The sequence below is a fragment of the Physella acuta genome, unplaced genomic scaffold, assembly GCF_028476545.2.
Source record: "Physella acuta isolate Inbredline_101_S28 unplaced genomic scaffold, ASM2847654v3 ptg000701l, whole genome shotgun sequence".
Lineage (NCBI taxonomy): Eukaryota > Metazoa > Mollusca > Gastropoda > Physidae > Physella > Physella acuta.
The window spans coordinates 29,060-46,315 of record NW_026732220.1 but is presented as its reverse complement, the minus strand read 5'-3'; the positions used below and the strand labels follow the sequence as shown (position 1 = coordinate 46,315).

The 17,256-nt window shown below is 34.6% G+C and overlaps 2 protein-coding genes across 2 annotated transcripts; one reads left to right on the top strand and one right to left on the bottom strand.

Moving 5' to 3' along the window:
- Positions 1-299: 299 nt before the first annotated feature.
- Positions 300-10,032, top strand: LOC131949577 (uncharacterized). The gene is made up of 4 exons (XM_059311423.1): positions 300-372; positions 3,522-3,719; positions 7,784-7,985; positions 9,384-10,032. Exons 1-4 carry the CDS (start codon positions 308-310, stop codon positions 9,804-9,806), a joined length of 888 nt encoding a protein of 295 aa, XP_059167406.1. The 5' UTR covers positions 300-307; the 3' UTR covers positions 9,807-10,032.
- Positions 10,033-12,890: 2,858 nt separating this feature from the next.
- LOC131949581 (uncharacterized) lies at positions 12,891-16,853 on the bottom strand. The gene is made up of 5 exons (XM_059311426.1): positions 16,806-16,853; positions 14,753-14,812; positions 14,294-14,399; positions 13,831-13,924; positions 12,891-13,551 (listed from the first exon to the last, which is right to left on the bottom strand). Exons 2-5 carry the CDS (start codon positions 14,769-14,771, stop codon positions 13,456-13,458), a joined length of 315 nt encoding a protein of 104 aa, XP_059167409.1. The 5' UTR covers positions 14,772-14,812; positions 16,806-16,853; the 3' UTR covers positions 12,891-13,455.
- Between the last annotated feature and the right edge of the window lie 403 nt (positions 16,854-17,256).

The window sequence follows — 17,256 nt, the reverse complement described above, 5'->3', positions numbered from 1 at the left end:
ACACTTCCAATAACATGTCTTAATTATAATTAAATATATCCTGGGAAACTGTTTATAGGGCAATGTGTTTTTTTGTGGAATTTTTTCGCGTATTTGTCGGAAACGAAACAGCTTAAAGAAAATTTATATCTACTTTTTTTAATGATTCTGTGAATGCTTACTGTAGAAATAGGAAACCGATTATAGTTGTAGGGTGATTTGTTGGGTGTATGGTTACATATCAAAACAAGTTTCTCTGTTTGAATGTGTTTCAGTGTATGTTCACATAATACAACCAGTTTCTCTTGTTTTCTAGATGTTTCGGTGTATGCTACCAAAGAAAGATCAAACCCCACCTTTGATTGCTGACCTTTCAGAAGTTTTAGCCGACAGGTAAGTGTCCAATTAAGGCTGAGTCAGTGATCAATATTCTCGGTAAGAGGAGGGGGTTATAAGTTCGTTTCTGATCTTCTTTTATAGTAAAATACTCATTTAAGAAACGGTGAAGAGATTATAAATTTGAAAGTTTTTCCCCTTCAATTCTACAATTTAAAATATGGAAATAAAATACACCTATACGTACGGCTCTAAAAATACTTACCCAGTAACGTTACGGCTAGGTTGATGAAATTTCATATATAAGTATTATATCAAAATCGTTGATTCGTATCAACTTTTAAGCGATTTCCGATAACCGAAAGTGGAACTTTTTCTACTTTGAATTTTTCAAAAGCCTATAACTTGCGTACTATTTCAGATAGATAAATGAAATTTCATAAGTAAGTAAAAGTTATAATTCTCTGCCTTCTATCAAATTTTGAGTAATTTCCGTTGACCGGAAGTAGTAATTTACGCTTTTTTCCGATTTCTCAAAAAAAAAAGGCATATGAATTTATAAAGTACTAATAATGTCCCGCACTATTATGCACATTTTATTTGGCGTTCACTTGGTGTGCAATTCTTTTTTTACGAGATTCTATTCTATTTTAAAAAGTTAAAGTAATTAAAAATGGATTAAAAATATTGTCTATGTCCCGAGTTGCCATACAGTAGTGTTATATTAGAATATTCGAGAATGTTTGGGGGAGATCACTCCCGGTTTATTTTGTTTTATAAAACATCGATTTCCTGATTTACAATTTACAAAAAGAACAGTATTTTAAAAGCGCGAGATAACGGCTAAAGTTCAGATTCTAACATTAATTTATTAAATTCAAAAGTATGTTGTACCTCTATCTGGAACCCCCCCTCCCCCACCTTCCGTGTCACACATCGTCACAAAATTCCGACCCACCACACCCCCCCCCCCCCCCCCAGTGGCGGAACTAAAAAAAAAAGGCCCCCCAAAAATTTTTTTTAGGCCCCCCCCAAATATATATATATATATATATATATATATATATATATATATATATATATATATATATATATATATATATATTTACAATAACATAATACGAACATAGGATACTCGTTGCTGTCCTGTTCGAAATTTGAAAAAACGTCAATTAAAATTTTTTTCAACATTATGTAATGTGTGTAAGTGAATTAGCGTGTTTTGTGAAAAACCTGTGTTAATTGATTTTTACAAGCTTTTATTCAACTCACTTCCTCTGTCTGTCTTGACGGAAACGCAGGAGTGAAAATTCGGACAGTTCTACTTGACCGATACGATTCACAGTTGGCACGTGGGTCAAGACATGAAGACAATGCAATCTGAAACTAAATTTGACTTAATTGGATGCCTAATTAATTTTTTATGAATTAATAAAAATTTGGACCGAATTAGTAGGCATGTCTAGCCAACCACACCACACGCGTCATCACCTTCAATAGCTGCGCCATCACGTAATGGCTGCGTTCAAAAACCATTGCGCGCCTACTGAACGTGATGTTCAGTAGGCGCGCAATGGTTTTTAGTCATGTAACTCTATTGTAAATAAAACATGTAAAGTACTGAAAAAAAAGTTCATAAAAAACGTTTTAATAACAAGCTTTTATGTAATGATGCACTAAAAAGTAGAAAATAAATTATAGACTACTATTTAAATAACTATAAAGAAAAGCGTGGGTGTCTTCCTTAACATTAGTAAAGGTATCCAATAGATACTAAAGTGACCCACGCTTTTCTTTATAGTTATTTAAATAGTAGTCTATAATTTATTTTCTACTTTTTAGTGCATCATTACATAAAAGCTTGTTATTAATTTTTTTTTTTTTTTTTTTTTTTTTTTTTTTTTTTTTTTTTCTTTTTAAATACTTTTATTTGCAATTAAAACAAGTACATCAACATCAAATTTTTTAACATAATTTTGAACACCAAATGAAAACGAAAGGTTTTGCAAATGTACATAATGAATATTTACATGATGTCATGTATTTGATTATAAAAAAAAAAAAAAAAAAAAAATTTCAAAGGATGACAGTAAAAGGGGTGAAGGTCAGATGAAAGTGTCAGAAATTTTTTTAATAGAAGCCCTCGTAGAAACTTGTCGGTCAAAATAATATAAAACATGAAAGCTTTGTATAAGTAATGGTGTCTCGTGTTATGTTTATTTTTATGTGTTTTTTTTTTTGTAGTTATATTATTAATTTTCTAAATATTATTGATTTTATACATTTCAATACTTTTCCTTTTTATACAATATTATTCTTTAGTAATTACTTATAGAAAAAATAATAATTAAGAGAAGTAATTGCTTTTTAATTTGTTTAGTACAAATCTATTAAAAGGAGCTTATGATCACCCCTATTTGACTATTTTTTAAAAAAGGGAAATAAGTCATGGTTTGAAATTTGCTTATCTTTGATAGGTTTAATTGTAGATGAAAGACTCGGCTTTCAAAGTTGTTTAAAAACAAAGGGAAAAAGAAGATACAAGATCGTGGTGTCTATAGAATAAAGATAATCCAACCGCAGCTACGGTAATTTTTTACAAAACAACCATCAAGTCAAAAATGAAAGAAAATTTACTTTTTTTTAACTATAAAAAAATTTATTATAGTCGGCTCTGGGCCCCTAAATGGCGTGGCCCCCCGCATTGCGGGGTCTGGCGGCACTGTAGTTCCGCCCCTGCCCCCCCCCCCCCTTTAGAGTGTGACGTCCTTTATGGGCGACATAAATTTAGGTTTTACTTTGGTTCGTGTTTTTTTTTTTATTTTCTTATATTAACATGAATTGTACGGCCGTGGTATAAAGATTCCTCTTTAGACCTTGCGATCCATTTGGCAGATGAAGTAAAGCTTAATGTTTCTTGACCTCGGCTTATGATGGGAAGGTGTGGCCAGCCACATTTACTTTCCCCAACACCAGGTACACACGGCCGTGCAATGCACTACGTTAAAATTTGACTAGAACAGTGCTTCTTCCAGACTTTCTTCTCGGGGGGGGGGGGGGGCACTTGATATTTTCTCGGAGGGCGGACAACATTTTCCAGGGCGGGTGCGGATACTGGTAAAATTATATGCTTTCTATATAAATTCCATTTGGGGGGGGGGGTGGAAGAAACTCTGGACTAGATTAATCCCAATCTTTGCTTCCAGCGCGTGGAATGCCTTCTATTCAACATTTACACCAATGCAAAAGCTGTTCCTGAAGAGAGATCACTTCGAGATCAAAGTTCCCGAGAGTTACTTCGCTTTTGACAACGTCGCCGTTGACACAGCTGAGCCGGAAACAGATGCCACGCCCCAGAAGCAGGCGACACTAGAAAATGTGATAGTTCCCCCTGATTCAACAAAGTAAGAATATTGTCTTATATATCTTTGTACTTCTCCGTAATAGACTACAAATGGTCAATAATTAGCAGAATGGGTTGTCAAACGGTTGATCTATATCTTAACCAATCATTAACTAAACATCTAACTATAAATTAATTAGTCAACCATATATATATATATATATATATATATATATATATATATATATATATATATATATATATATATATATATATATATATATATATATATATATATATATATATATATATATATATATATATATATATATATAAATAGAGAGAGAGAGAGAGAGGGAGAGAGAGAGAGGGAGAGAGAGAGAGAGGGAGAGAGAGAGAGAGAAAAAAAGAGAGAGAGGGAGAGAGAGAGGGAGAGTTGAACCCTCCGACCCCCTCTGCCGGGCCAATCCTGCATGCTCTCATGTAGATATTAATTATTTTGTGATAAGCAACATATGTATCATCAGTATGGTGTAAACCTTGAACGGATCGTTAAATTAAAACCGCTCGTTGTAGTGTAAAAGTAAACCAATCAGAATCGCCCAAATGCTATACATTGTACTCAGTGCGAATTATTTGATTGATCAGTTTGTATTGAGAAATCTAGGTTTTTTAGAGGAGACATCGAGGAATTTTAGAGGTGGCATATAGGGATTTTAGAGATGACATCTAGGGATTTTAGAGGTGACATCTAGGAATTTTAGAGGTGACATCTAGGGATTTTAGAGGTGACATCTAGAAATTTTAGAGGTGGTATCTAGGGATTTTATAGGTGACATCTAGGGATTTTAGAGATGACATCTAGGAGTTTTAGAGGTGGCATCTAGGAATTTTAGAGGTGACATCTGGGAATTTTAGATGTGACATCTAGGAATTTTAGAGGTTTAATTTTAGAGTTGACATCTAGGAATTTTAGAGGTTTAATTTTAGAGGTGACATCTAGGAATTTTAGAGATTTAATTTTAGAGGTGACCTCTAGGAACTTTAGAGTTGACCTCTAGGAATTTTAGAGATGACATCTTGAAATTATATAGGTGACATCTAGAAATTTTAGAGGTGACATCTAAAAATAATAGAGGTGACACTCAGGGACAATAGGGATGAATAGAATATGTGACGTAATCCAGTGACATGGCCGATACGTTTTCCCTTACAAAAAATAATTCACTTTCTTTAGCTCTTCACAGCTATTTTCTGAACTCCATCCCTTAACGAAACTAACTCACTTACCTCCCTTACCTTAGGAAGCTATTTGTTACCTCCCTTACCAATCATATTTAAGGGGCCTCTACATGTAAAAAATGATTTGTTACCTCCCTTACCAATCATATTTAAGGGGCCTCTACATGTAAAAAATGCTAATTAAGGTTGGAAAAAAATATTTTTAGGAAATTGATGTTTTAATAAATTTCATATTCCTAGAATCGAAAACAGTTTCAAGTACACTTGTACGATACATTTTTCTATTTTAATTATAATTTTAAAGACACCACCCTCTGCTTAAAAAATCAACTTTTTAATCAAATTTCTGAAATTTTGAGTTGATTTTTATAAAGCAACTAAAAAGAAAAATATAGTATATTATATATCATTTTTTTCGTCTGTTTGAGCCGTAAACGATACTCTACATTCGAATACAGTTATTTTACTTGCAAATGTGATATTTCAATAAAAGATTTCGCAAATCAAGCGATTTCATTGGTCCGATTTGTATTCTCAAGCCGTACCTTAGTAATGACCTTTCTGCGCATGCGCAGTGATTGAGTTCGACGGATTTTTGTCAACAAACAAACATGGCTACGTGATTGTCTTCATATCAATTTTTGCAATAACAAACCATTTGTTTTCAACACGACGTGTAAATAATGCAGTTATTGCTCGAAATAACAGATACCATGACAGGAGTACATTGTTCAGCGAAAGAAATTTGAAGGTAATTTTTTTTAATAACTAGACGCTAAATCTAGATCTAGTGAAGTCGCCATGCCACCACACAGCGATATCTCACTGACTTCACTGACTGACGCGCTGACATTAGTTTCTAAATCTACTATGTTGTCTAGTACAGCTTAGTTCCTTTATAAGAATTAATTTAGTTAACTATTTACCAATGTTAAACACGCTTGTCAATTACTATTTTTAAATAAATGAAACTGTAGAACCCAGTCATAACTAAGCGACCCACGACCTAGATCTAGAATTTTCTAGATCTAGTCTAGAATAGTCTAGATTCTAGTTGATAGTAGTTGTATATTTAGAAATTAACATCTGTGTTTGCTGAGTATTGACTAAAATATAAATATTGGTTAAATTTTAGTATAAGCAGTTTTCTAAATTTATGGTTAGATTTATTCCTTGTGTTTTGATCTAAGGTCAGTATAATAATATAAGTATAAGCCCTATATACTATATTCAATATTGACTATTCATTATGATTAGTTTTTCAAAATACAATTTTGTTGACTATGACATTATTAGGTTGTTACAATAGGGTGAGTTACTGCTAATATTAGTCATTCTAGTTATGTATATTATTAACTTTTTAAAATTAAATAAAAAGTTGTTCTTTTATTTTTATTTTACAGTCCAACAATTCCTACAATGAATGCCGAACCCAAATCAGTTTTGACTGCAAACAAGAATCAAGAAATATAACTGTCCCTTACATTATTTGCTTGCTGACATCTACATATCCAGAAGATATGCCACAATTAGGACTGCAAGCATTGTGGATAAAACTTGGGGCTTTCCGCAAGGAAATGTGATGTCATGAAATGTAAATTTGACCTCATGGTTTACAAGAAGCTCACTTTAGATACACCTACATCATGATGTCAATATTAGAGCCATGTTATCTATAAAGACAGTGGTGTTAGTTTCTCAACATTCAGATGTTTACTTGGTGAATGGATTTGAAAAAAAACAATGAATCTCTCATCATTTTACATACTGTTGCGCAAAGTTTTGCTGCGATACTACTAAGTAAGTACGCTAAAGCTGCTTATGTTTTTATTAGCAAGATAAATGCTGTTTGTACTAGAACTTAAGAGCAATACAGCAGCAAAGTGCCCATCTACTATAAATAACTTATGATGTCAAGTTATTGAGCTCACCCTTTTCAAGCAGAATTGTGAATGTCGTCATAAGCTAAAGTTGTATGTGAATATTATTAGTACATTATTTGTCAAATTTGTATTAAACTATAGTTCAAATATGCTAAAATGTACTATATCAAGCTTGTGTTAGTCTGGGAAAAAGACAATAGCAACTACACATGTCAATAGTTGATCAGAAAGGTTTAACTTTTAGTGAAAGTAAACTGCGGAATTGTGCACACTTAACCACTATAAGATTATAAGTGGTAAAACTTCAGAAGAATGTGCAAACTATAGTTGGCAATGGTTTATTTTTCAACTGCATATGTTGAACTTTGAATACTAAAAGTTTCTTCCTGATATTGCTGATAGATTTTTTTTTATGGCACTTTAAATGTTTAAAAGTTAATTTTCTCAAAACTTGTTTTTTCACGATTTTTGCTTATTGTAACTCTAATGTTTTAGCTGTTTGCAGAGATAATGTCTTGAAACTTGGTGTACTTTTTCATTATTCATGTTTTGGTGTAACTATACATGTGAGAATGATGTGCATTGTGTACATTTTTATTTTTAAGAAATTTCATAACTTGTATGCCTTGTTTTGAATGATACATTTTTTATAAAAATTGAAAAAAATGTTTCTTTTACATTTTAATGAAAACAAACTGCTACTGTACACTCTAAAAGGGTTCTAGTTAAATAAACAGAAATAAAACCATCATTATTTGTTCACATTATTGAAACATTAGATTTGTAAAAAAGGTGTTTTTTTCAAGATGGCCGCCGTTACCATGGCAACCATGCATAATTAGGTCCTCAGAATGTGGAATTTTTATTTACAGTTGCTAACCATTAATAATAGTATATTGTTACTTGCTTATCTCTGCTGTGGGCTAGTTTGGTTTTTGCAGTGTAGAGGCCCCTTAATATTTTTTAAAAATTCTCTCCCCTCCGTTTAAATTTGTTTCAGGGCCGAGACCATCTCCTTGGAGACGATATTCGGAAACGACACGGACGAGAAACAGAGCTACAAATTCCGGTTTGAGAAAACCAGGAAAACAGTCATCAACGTGCTCATACAGAAAGGATTCACCTTCGGCGGCAAGGCTAATTTTAGCGTGGGGATTCCCAAACAATTGAAATTTGGCTTGGAGACAGATTTACATTACCAGGTAGGCTTAAAGTAACTTAAACGATTGGATACGTCGTTGAAAAGTTATATGATACTTACATAGAGGTTTGGTTTGTATTTTATTCGTGGTCTTTTGGTTTATAGATTTTTAGTTTATAGATATAAGTTGTAATGTATTGTATCAATATTTGAAAATGACAAGAAAAAGACGAAACAATTACAAACTCACAAAATGACTGCATTTTAAATTAATACGGCCATTGCAAAAAAAAAGCTATTAATAAAAAGTGTTTATGTAAATGCCTCTTAAAATGTTATTGTTTTTTATTCAAAAACATTATATTCCTACAAATTTTAGCAAGCTTTCATTCTTTATAAAACGAGAATTTCATTTTTTGTCTCACATTTCTACCTAAGTTATCTTTTTCCCTTTCTTCAATCTTTCAAATGCTTGGACTTCAAGTAAGATTGTAAAAAAAAAAACAAAAAAAAAAACGATATTTGCCGAAGTGCTTTCTTGATTTTAGGCGTTGTTTTGAAGTACTTTGGAGTACACTAGATTACCAACTTTCCCGTTGGAATACATATTAGAAGAGCGTCTAGTTCAAGGTGTTAGAAATATTTTTGAGGTTTGTTTGGGTTTGGCTTGGGTTTAAGTTAGACATACATTATGCATGGGGCCGATATTTACTAATTATGGATATGTTCCGGCAAGTTGTGATTGCAGTGGCGGAGCTGGGTTATTTGCTGTCTGGCGTGAACCTGCTGCTGATACCCAGCTATACACAGCTATACCCAGCTGTACACAGCTATACACAGCTACACCCAGCTATACACAGCTATACACAGCTGAATCGTTTGGTGGAAGTATTTTTTTCAGACCTCTCTTCGGCTCTTCCGAAGCACGGCTACGGCACCCTCCCCCGAAAGCAAAGGGAAATAAATTATTTTGAAAATATATACTTTAACGAGCGTTATCCCCCCTCCCCAAATGTTTTAAGTGAACCCCTCCACCCACGGAGAAAATGTCTGAAAGAAACCCTAGTTTGGTGCTCTTTACTCACATATTTTGTTTACCTTCTTCTTCTTCTTCGTTCTTAATTTTAATGTTGGAAGGGATCCCACTCCAACACAATTCAGGATACGTGTCAACTGGTTATGCGCCATTGAAGCCATTGACTCCGATTTCAGCCTGCTTTTCTTTTTGGATTTGCTTCCATAGCCTTTGTCCAAACCAAGAACAAACTACAAAGCAGCAGTTGTTTAATTTTGGAGTTGTCTCTCCTAGAAGAGTGGCTGTCCCCAGCAAACGAGCCTGCCGAGGGTTCGAACTTGAGACTTTTCGGCTTAGCAACCATGAGCTTTACCGACTCGACCCCTTTTTTTATTACCTGATCTGACCCTTCCTAATGTGTATGTTGTGTTTTGTTTTCCACAGCTGAATACAACAGACGCGCACACATTTGAAGAGTCGGTGATGATGGAAGCCACTAGCGACATCTGTGTTGGCGCCCACAGCTGCTACGTCGTCAACGTGGAGCTTCGGGAAGTCCCCATTCACTACAAATTCAAGTTCGTCACGCGCATGTCCATGCCCCTCGGCAGCGCCCCAATTTACATTCATAAAAAACAAAATGGCGAAAAAGTGTTCACCTACGTGGTGCGGGATTTGCGTGATGACGTAAGCAACAAAAAGGTCACGTGTAGTCAAGACGTCATTGACTCCAACGGACACGTGTCGAAGAAAACAATTGATTTAGTAGTGGAGGGGGTTTTGAAAGGCGTCTTAGCCTGTAACCACAAAATATTGCTCAGAAACGACAAAACAAAGCAGGAATCAAAATCACTAAATACGCATTAGTATGCCCATTTAAATAACGTATCTATTACTTTATTAGTCTAAAGCAGGGGTCTCCAAACTACGGCCCGCGGGCCGGATGCGGCCCGCGAAGTCCTCTCATCCGGCCCGCGGAGATCTTTTTGTCTAAGGAAAAATCGTTTGTTGGTGATGGCTGAGGAACTTTGCCCATAGAACTCAAAGACATGCCTGAAAGAAACTGGCCCCCGAACTGAAATTTGATAGTTAATGCGGCCCTCGGTCTTAAAAGTTTGGAGACCCCTGGTCTAAAGTCTAAATGTATGCAACGGTTCTGTAATTTACCATAACTGGAGTAGTTGGGACATAATTTTTTTAGAATTCTTAGCCATCTTTATCGGTCATCTGCGGCTTGTATTAATTAATCCTGCAAAGGGCAGCCTATTCCATTCCTTGATGTCATTCATCCAATTCCATTTTTGTCTTTGCCTTCCTTGCATTTTTCCTTGAGAAATGGGCGTTTTCATCAGCAGTGCATTTTCCCCGGAAGTTAAAGACTGTGTGTGAAAATGTACCGGATCAAATATTCCTATACTGCTCTATATTAACTACGAGAATGTACATGGCTTTACATTACTATATCGCTAAAATAACACTTGTTCATTGTGCTGGAATTGTCCAGAATATTGTGTCAGTTTTAGTCGTCCTGCAAGGAGGGAGTTGTATTCGACGATTTCAGGCAAACTTTGTTTTATATACATTCGAATTAGGCCTAGTGGCGGACGCCAATTTCCTAACTACAAAATTCAAATGCAAGTCTTTATAGAACACTCGTGATCACTCATCAGCAAAGTCTTCTGTTACTAAAAAAACCAAAGCCCTGCTTCTCCCCCCCCCCTCCCCCACTCATGCAACTCCAATACTGATATCTGCATGGAGGACTAGATTTTAAAAAACAAAACAATGAAGAGCAAGTGACAAAAAATAAACTGGTTAGTCACAGCAGTGGCGTCGCTAGGTCGGGTGTCAGCCGGGGCCAGAGGCGTAGCGAGGGGGGGGGGGGCGGGGGGGGGGACATATGTCCCCGGGCGCCGACCATAGGGGGGGGGCGCCAAATTGAAAGTTTGAGGGGGGGGGTGCAAATCGAAAGTTTGAGGGGGGGCAAACCAAAAGTTCGAGAGGCGGGGTGCAAATCGAAAGTTTGAGGGGGGGGGGGTGCAAATCGAAAGTTTGTCCCCGGGCGCCGGGAAGGGTCGCTACGCCTCTGGCCGGGGCTGCACTTCATGGTGTCAACCACCCCCCCCCCCCCCCCCCAATGTAGTTATATATAACTACATTTGTACTTAAAATTATTAATGGGACAGGCAAAAAGGCATTTTTCGTGTGAAAATTTGGCAATTTTTTGCCTTGGTGTCACCTCTCCTAAATATTGTCACCCGGTGCGGCCCAGGCCCCCCGCGCCGCCTTCGCTACGCCTCTGAGTCAAAGGAACAAAGGAACTAACATCGCTTTAATCATCACTAGAACTTTAAAGAAGAGTGGGACTATTCAGGGACTTAAGCAGTCTTGTTCAACAGTACTACACACATTTTGTTTGGTCTACTTCATTAGCCACATTATTGAGCCGATCCTGCAAGAATTCTACGGACAGTGTGTTTAGGTATGTAGGCATGGGATTTACCGCCCAGTGAAAACAGCACCACCCGCTGTGTCTAACCAGCAACTATAGGTGTATTGGCCGCTAGCCAGAGGACTATAAGGAGGTCAGAAGCAAGTGTGACCTCCTAAAGTTGACAAGTTGATGTGTGACTTCACCTGACCAGGTGTGTTGATGTGTGACTTCACCTGACCAGGTGTATTGATGTGTGACCTCACCTGACCAGGTGTGTTGATGTGTGACCTCACCTGACCAGGTGTGTTGATGTGTGACCTCACCTAAGCTGACCAGGTGTGTTGATGTCAGTGCCAGGTGTCTACTCCTGTAGGTGAGACTAGACTTTTCAGTGTCGTAAGTCCCCTTATGACTTCCATTATCATATTAATTATTGCTTTATCAAAAGACGTAAATTTAAATAATATATCATTTGGGATGGCGTGATTGAATGATAGAGCTTATGAATGCTAAACCATAAGTCTCAAGTTCAGATCCCTGGCTAGAGTCTGTAGAATGTTCCTGAGTTCACCCAGTTCTAATGGGTACCCGACTAACCTTTGGGAAACAAAGTCGGTTGAGCATAGTGCTGACGACAATATCCCCTCATATGCTGATGTCATTGAAACAGATTAACTCTACCCTCTGCCCTAAGTGCCTTGGGCAGAAATGGGGAAAAGATGATGATGATATTCATCAATCCCATTATTACAGTTATACATCTCATCTATATATACTTCACTAGTTCCTGAAGTCATATATCATGCTTTTTATTTTAGCAACAACAACAAAACTAAAAAAAATTTCTTTGAAATGTATGAACTAGGAATTAATAAAACATAACAATTAAATTTTTAAATGTTTACTTCAAATAAATAATTTGTCATTTATCATATTAGGTAAAGATAATAATTATAAACTAATTACCATCTTATTGCAATGAAAACATTTTCTTTATTTTAAAACATTTGTTTTATGGAACACAGTACTTAAAGCAAATCTTAAAAATTAGTAGGTTAATAATATCTATTAATATCATATTTTTAAACATTTTTAAAATCTTTTACTTTTTTACAGGTTAGATCCTGATGAATAAACAAGAAATATATTTTCTAAAAGTAGTAGCGATCCTCAGCTACATCCACAGTGCAGTATTACCTTATCACTGTTTTTTTTATAAAGGAAGTTAAAGAGATGTCTTTCAAGACAAAAACTATCACCAATATTTGTAAGTTACTCTAAAAACACTTTTTTTCTAAATAGTGACTGTAGAGAACATGTTTGAAAGGCAGATAACATAAAATATTTTTTAAAATAGTAACCATCATAATAATTACTGAAAAATGAATCTATTCTATGGGCAGTAGATCCAATATAAAAACACATTTAACATCCCAAAAACTAAATTAAGCAATAACAGATTGCATAAATATAAAACAATATTTATCATATAGATAAATGTATCACAGATAGGTTATGTCATTGCAAATTATATAATTATTATAAAAAAAATGTGAATTGTAAGTAAAACTTCAATAGTGAGAATAAAATATTGGACAAAAGATTAGGCCAATCAGATTTTATGATGAAATCTAAATTGATATGAATACATAAAATAAAATTATGGCTGATAATTGTTTAAAAAAAGTATATGACCCTCCAATACAGATTATGTTTTAAACACTACAGTGTTATTAGAAGTGTTCAATTTACATTGACTTTAATTATGGTCTTTAAAATAGTCTCTGAGTCATAAGGATAATCTCACGACTGTTTAAGAATCTGATTAAATAATATAAGTTTAGTGTGGGTAGACCATCTGTTATGAATCAAAAAGAAGTGTTGACTTTATGAAGTTTTAATAAAACTTCAAAATCACTATCCAGGCAAAAAAAAAAAAAAAAATTCAAATAGTGATGGAGGATCATACATGTAACAGTGGTAGAAACCAGTGAATGAATATGTGTACGGAGAGAAACATCATGCAGACCGACATATATTTTACACAAAGAAAACAATAATCGCATGAGATATAAATGTCAATTATGTTGATGGTTGCGGGAAGAAATCTGCCAGCTCATCATTTTTCTTCTTTTTAAGTCGAACGACAAAATATTTTCCGTCTTTCTTAGTGTCATCCTGTGTCAAAAATGCAAAAGTTAATGTAACTACAATTGAAACGGTAAACTGGGAAAAAAATTTGTAAATATTTTTTAAAGTACCTTACACTAAAAAAAAACTGGGAATATAACATAACAATCATGAAAATAACATATTAGGTATCACTTAATTCATTCATTTGGATGGGGAAAAAAGTAATGACTTGAAAAAATAAAGTCAGATGTGCTAAACCTAAAATAATTTTGTACTTAAATAAAATCTAGACAGTTACAACTGTGAGAAAAAAAATATCCTTACCTTCTTGAAAGCTTTGGTTGGGAAGGGCAACGACTCATGGCGAGCTACAACTGCTTCACCCTTTAAAATACTGAACACAACTCTTTGATGTTTACTGTAATAGAAGAAAACAAAAGAAAACTACAAACAATTTTCTAAGGAGAAATTTGGTATCTAGATTTTAATGATATATTAAATAAAGTGATAAGAAAAATCTTTCCAATTTCTAGCTCAAAAGTAAAAACTTGATTAAAACAAACCCAAAAATTCTGAGACCATTGCCAAAATAATAACAATATTGCTGTCTTATTTCAGCATGTATTAACTCTTCGCTTATTTCACCTGGGGAGCACCCACAGTCACTAAATAACTTTCATAATATAATTTCAAAATATAGTAATATTGAACACTAAACATGTTTAAAAAAATGAATATCATTGTGAAGGCTGAGAAATTTTGGCCACAAATTTTAAACAGGACTTACTTGTCTACATCTTGTATAGTTAGATCATACTTGTATTCACTCGACATCAGATCATCAGGTATGGTGTAGGTGATCACAGAACATCCATGACGACATCCAGCACTGACTGAAATAACATCCAAACATTTTAGGATGCAATAGGACATACAATTAGTTTTTTTTGTTAAAAAATACACATAGGCAAGTCACAATGCAGTAGGGCATCTAGCACTGACTGAAATAACATCCAAACATTTTCCTTTAGGATGCATGGCGAGAAAAGAAATCTCTATGTTAAACCATCTTGCACTGGTATAACCATTGAAACAAACACATAGGCAAATCACAATGCAATATGACATCTCGCACTGACTGAAATAGCATCCACATTTTTTCCTTTAAAAGGTAAAGCAAGAAAAGATATGTACATCTTTAGCAGAACAATACATAAAACCACAAAATGTAATAATTGTTAGTCACCTTCTCTGGGCTCATTCATTTTATAGGCCTACTTTAAAATCACATTGTCTTGATGATGATCTGTAAAAAAAAAAAATATTTTTCAAATTTCTACAAATAGTTATTAATATTTTTCTATCCCTTGAAACGCTATGTCCATCAAAATGCTTTTTCTAGGTAATATTACATTTTAGAATCACAAATAGAAATTTTACTAGTCACAAACATTTTTAAAGCCAATATTGTGTTATATTTTATTTTCATCTCGAGTCTAGTTGCTTTGGCAACTATTGTTTTAGGCTTTATATCTTCCCTGTGCATTCTGGAATTCATCATTTTTAACAGTTTACTTATACTGTTAGTGTTAGTTTGCATCACTTCTGGGCCTAATTTAATATTCAAAATTAAAAACCACGGAAGCTCATAATTAAAATTAAATAGTATTTAGGCTATACATAGTGGGATGTCTATTCTAAACCTATCTTTGTTACTGAAATTAGTCTCAGTCTCAACCATACTATCCCAGAGTCTAACTGGCACCTTCGTGTATTTAAGACTGATAGTTAGGGCAGCTAAACATTGTACGAGTCTGTCTGTGACATTTTATGCTGTGGTCATAGCAAAACTTTGCATGATGTGTTATATGTCATATAGGTTTGGATTGATTACTAATACTACTAGATCTATCTGAAAATAAGACTAACGGTGTTTAATTTAAATTGATTTCAGATACCTCAAGCAATTTATGAGTAGTGTCAGTCTCAAAATGAAATGGAATAAGAATGGTAAAAAAGTTGCAGACATTTATCAGCAGATATTCTAATAAATGTTTAAATTTTAAAAGAAAATCATTTTACAACTTTAATATTATTAAATTATTTAGTTTTAATAAATTTAATATTTATTTATTGCCTAATTTTTATTGCAATTTTTACATGTTTCTAGTTAATTAAAAAAAAAATAGAAATTGATGTTCATCAACAGTTCTAGATATCTAGAATCTAGATCTACTTATAACTTAAGTAAAAGTAAAGTTCCCATTCCAAACCTGATGGTATGGTCTATGGGGCAAGTGAAGTAGAGTTCACATTTTTCTGCGACCTTGGCATATGATGAGATAGTATGGTCTAATCACTAATGTGAGTTAGGTACCTATCAGAGCCTCAGAGCTGGGTAGACTCAGGGACAGTCTACCGACTTGAACCTGGATTCAAACTCGAGACTTATGGGTTAGCAGTCTAGCTCTCAGAGTCTCAACCGCTAAGCCACTCCGTTCCCCTAGATCTACTTGGCTAAGTCATAAGTTGGGACGCAAGTTGGCGCAACTTTATGACCTTCCTTTAAATTACAAAGCCTGCAAAGAATGTGATCTATTGTTCAATTGTTGTATCTAAGTTAAACTAAGTTTTGATCTAGAATCTACACAATTGTGGTTTACATGATGTGGTCTACACAATGCTGCCATGTTTAAACAAAGTGACTACTCGGAAGAAGATTTTTCTCCCCGTCTCCACTTAGTCGGCAAAAGATAGCTCTGCGCATGAGCAGTGACCTATGGCTAGGGTTAGGGATAAAGCTAGGGTTAGGGGTAGGGTTAGGATTAGGGCTAGGGTTAGGGATAGGATTAGGGTTGATGTTAGGGTTCTGCGGTTGTAAACACACTCATGCGCAGTACCATCGAAAACATCGCCACGATGGCAAGTGTAGTTTCTCTCCATTGCGCATGCTTATCTTTTTCCGGCTAGCATCGGCCATGTTTAAATTACAAAACGAGCAAACAATTTGTTCCGCAGGTTATTTTTGGCCTATAGATTTTGTGGTTTACACGATGTTCTACATTCTACACATTGTTCTCTATACGATGTAGATCTATAACTGTAGACTGTAGGCCTAGATCTAGAATCTATATAGAATAGATCTATATGCACAATACTCAATACAATTTGGAAAATATTTTAATGTTTGAGTTAATAACTTAATATTAATAGAATACTAAAACTATCTATACTAATAATACTTAGTACTATAGTATTATTATTAGGGCCCTATTGAATTATTTTATTAATATTATTACCTAGCCTAAATCACAGCAAGAAACCTGCACGGTTGTTTGATGCCAGGCCGGGGGTTCGTTCTGCCAGGGATACACACAAAAAAGTACAAAGGGTCGCGATTCTACTTTCTACTAGATATAGATTATAGAATCTATTTAGAATCTAGATCTCTAGATATAGATCTAGATCTCTAGATTTTGTAGATTAAACAGCGAAGTCTACTTTTTAAATTAGCAGACTAAAGACTAAAGGGTTCGTCCAGTTACCGCCTACATTGGGAGCTTCAAAAATCATTGTAGTCACCGCGCCTCGCTTTTAACGCATTAAAGCGTTGAGGTCTTATTTTAAAATACATTTGTTTCATATGCACACGCATATATATATATATATATATATATATATATATATATATATATATATATATATATATATATATATAAGAGGCGAGTCGGGGTTGGGGGGTGCGGACCG

What these genes read in the sequence shown, in the direction of transcription:
- LOC131949577 (XM_059311423.1), top strand. Translation starts at nt 308, where the DNA reads ATGCTACCAAAGAAAGATCAAACCCCACCTTTGATTGCTGACCTTTCA. An exon ending in TCAGAAGTTTTAGCCGACAG is followed by an intron (nt 373 to 3,521) that starts GTAAGTGTCCAA and finishes CTTTGCTTCCAG; the next exon opens with CGCGTGGAATGCCTTCTATT. An exon ending in GTTCCCCCTGATTCAACAAA is followed by an intron (nt 3,720 to 7,783) that starts GTAAGAATATTG and finishes AATTTGTTTCAG; the next exon opens with GGCCGAGACCATCTCCTTGG.
- LOC131949581 (XM_059311426.1), bottom strand. An exon ending in ACTATACAAGATGTAGACAA is followed by an intron (nt 13,925 to 14,293) that starts GTAAGTCCTGTT and finishes CTTCTATTACAG; the next exon opens with TAAACATCAAAGAGTTGTGT. An exon ending in CAACCAAAGCTTTCAAGAAG is followed by an intron (nt 13,552 to 13,830) that starts GTAAGGATATTT and finishes TTTTTGACACAG; the next exon opens with GATGACACTAAGAAAGACGG.